This window comes from Ctenocephalides felis, unplaced genomic scaffold, assembly GCF_003426905.1.
Source record: "Ctenocephalides felis isolate EL2017-DRISC unplaced genomic scaffold, ASM342690v1 CF-g0.4_SCAFFOLD_01886, whole genome shotgun sequence".
Lineage (NCBI taxonomy): Eukaryota > Metazoa > Arthropoda > Insecta > Siphonaptera > Pulicidae > Ctenocephalides > Ctenocephalides felis.
The window spans coordinates 64,585,458-64,588,476 of NW_020538040.1; the positions used below are offsets into that span (position 1 = coordinate 64,585,458).

Consider the following 3,019-nt stretch of genomic DNA (forward strand, 5'->3'; position numbering starts at 1 on the left):
GTCAACCCAATGTCTAATTTTTTTTATAGTATTTCTTTATTGAGAGTAATAGTGTAAGAAGCATTTTAATATGTTCCATGTGTAGTTCATTATATATATATATATATATATATATATATATATATATATATATGTTTTAATTGAGTAAACAATATTGCTTGCTTAATTAAACATCTAGAAAATAAATTAAATTTTCTATTTGAAGACCAAAAATCTATTATAGTGGTTTAAAATATTTAATCGTAAACATGAAAATTGTTTAACTTCTGTTGAATATATATATTATTTATTTTTGTTTTATGTTATTTATACAATATTTATTTTTTGTAATTTAAGTCAATAAATTTATGTATTTTATTGTATATATTAGGTAAATATTCTTTCATTTGTGTCAATGAATTCATAGAAATGTGTATTTTACATATTTGCCACATAAAATAGCATTGTCATAGCAGCACTATTTTATGCTTGTTTATTGGTAGTGAAACTGTGAAAATGTCTATCTATTTGCTGTGCTATCAGGCGTATTTTACATATAAACAAGCAAGCAAGAATCTTTTGATAACTGCATCGTTGAAGATTCCGTTATCATAACATTCTCAAACATTTTAAAAAATTCAAAAATTTTATTTTCCAATATTTTTTTCCAAAATAAATCAATTTTTTTTTTTAAATTGAATATAATTATTAACCCCTTGCCCGGGAATAACGTGTGTGGCTTGTGACGATGTACAAGTGCTATCTCGGGCAATAACGAGCTATACACGTTATCGATTGCAAGAATGTTGTGTGCGCATTAAATTTAAATGATCTCTTTCGGCACTGTCCAAGCTAGATTAATTTTCTGGTTAATAACATTAATGCTATATTGGACAAATATTTTAAATGTGTTCAAATTTTTTCAATTTTTTTTCCAAATTTTTTTTTCATCCATTTTTTCACTTTCAATCATGTTAAAAAATCATGAACTATGGTAGTCCATGGTTTTTCACTCAATTTAAAAGGTATCAAACATGTCAAAATTTTTTTTCAAACATTTTTTTCCAAAACTAAAAAAAATCTTTTTCCAATTCAAAACGTGTCAAAAACATGTCAAAAAAAATTTTCACTCACTCCAATCTTATTGAAAAGTCATGGATTATCTGTCAGGTTTTTCACTCAGATCAAACATGACTTTTTGACAAGATTGAGTGAGTGGAAAACGTTCATGTTTTGATTTAGGTGAATTTTTTTTCCAAAAAATTTTTTTCTATTTTTTTTTTTCAGAGTATTTTTGTTCCTAAAATTTGTTCCAACTTTTTCTTTCAAACAAACATGATTTGATTTTGGAAAAAACAATCGCAAAATTTTTCTGCAAATTTTTTTTTCCAAAAAAGTTTTTTTCTCAATTTATTTTCCCCAAATTTTTCCAAAAAAGATTTTTGTCAATTTTTTTTCCCGAAAATTTTTTTCCCCAAATTTGTTTTCTCCAAAATTTTTTTCCACATTTTTTTTTCCCTAATAATTTTATCTTGTTAAAAAACATGGATTATATGGATTATATTCATGATTTTTCACTCAAATCAACCATTGTTTCATTGTCAAAGCATGCAAATTTTTTTTTCACTTAATTTTTCTCCCCAATTCTTTTCTCAAAACTTTTTCCCAATTTTGTTTCCTCAATTTTTTTTCCAAACAATTTTTTTCCTCAAAAATTTTTCCAAAAAATCAAAGACTATGGTTTAGTCCATAAAGTCCAAAAAGTTTTTTTTTCCCACAATTTTTTTTACCCAATTTTTTTCCCCAATTCTCTTCTCAAAACTTTTTCCCAATTTTTTTTCCAAACAATTTTTTTCCCCAAATTTTTTTGCCCCAATTTTTGACCAAAAATTTTTTTCCCAAAATTTGTTGAACCAACATTTTTTTGACCAAAAAATTTTTTTCCAAAATTTGTTGGATCAAAATTTTTTTGACAAAAAATTTTTTAACAAAATTTGTTGGACCAAAATTTTTATGACCAAAATTTTTTGGACCAACAATTTTTTTGACCAAAAATTTTTTTGACCAAAACTTTTTTTCCCAAAAATTTTTTTGACCAAAACTTTTTTTCCCAAAATTTTTTTGACCAAAACTTTTTTTCCCAAAATTTTTTTGACCAAAAATTTTTTTGACCAAAATTTTTTTGAACGAAATTTTTTTGACCAAAAATTTTTTTGATCAAAAATTTTTTTGATCAAAAATTTTTTTGACCAAAATTTTTTAGACCAAAATTTTTTTTCCGAATATTGGTCAATATCGGTCTAATATTGGTCAATATCGGTCCAATATTGGTCAATATCGGTCTAATATTGGTCAATATCGGTCTAATATTGGTCAATATCGGTCCAATATTGGTCAATATCGGTCCAATATTGGTCAATATCGGTCTAATATTGGTCAATATCGGTCCAATATTGGTCAATATCGGTCCAATATTGGTCAATATCGGTCTAATATAAAAAAAATTTTTTGACCAAAATTTTTTTGACCAAAAATTTTTTTGACCAAAATTTTTTGGGCCAAAATTTTTTTGACCAAAATTTTTTTGACAAAAATTTTTTTGACCAAAATTTTTTGGGCCAAAAATTTTTTTCCAAAAATTTTTTTGGCCAAAATTTTTTTGACCAAAATTTTTGTACGAAATTTTTTTTGACCAAAACTTTTTTTCCCAAAATTTTTTTGATTAATTCTTTTCTCAAAACTTTTTCCCAATTTTTTTTTCACAATTTTTTTCTTCAAATTTTTTTGACCAAAAATTTTTTTCCGAATATTGGTCAATATCGGTCTAATATTGGACAATATCGGTCCAATATTGGTCAATATCGGTCCAATTCTTTTCTCAAAACTTTTTCCCAATTTTGTTTCCTCAATTTTTTTTCCAAACAATTTTTTTCTCCAATTTTTTTCCTCAAAAATTTTTCCAAAAAATCAAAGACTATGGTTTAGTCCATAAAGTCCAAAAAGTTTTTTTTTCCCACAATTTTTTTTACTCAATTTTTTT

At 24.7% G+C, this 3,019-nt stretch overlaps 1 protein-coding gene across 1 annotated transcript in view; it reads right to left on the reverse strand.

Annotated features, from left to right (window-relative positions):
• Positions 1–802: 802 nt before the first annotated feature.
• Positions 803–3,019, reverse strand: part of LOC113375225 (dopamine receptor 1-like) — an 8,465-nt gene continuing 6,248 nt past the window's right edge. Inside the window, exon 3 of the mRNA XM_026615170.1 lies at positions 803–844. Within this exon, the coding sequence (XP_026470955.1) occupies positions 803–844 (42 nt within the window). The remainder of the gene's footprint in view (positions 845–3,019) is intronic.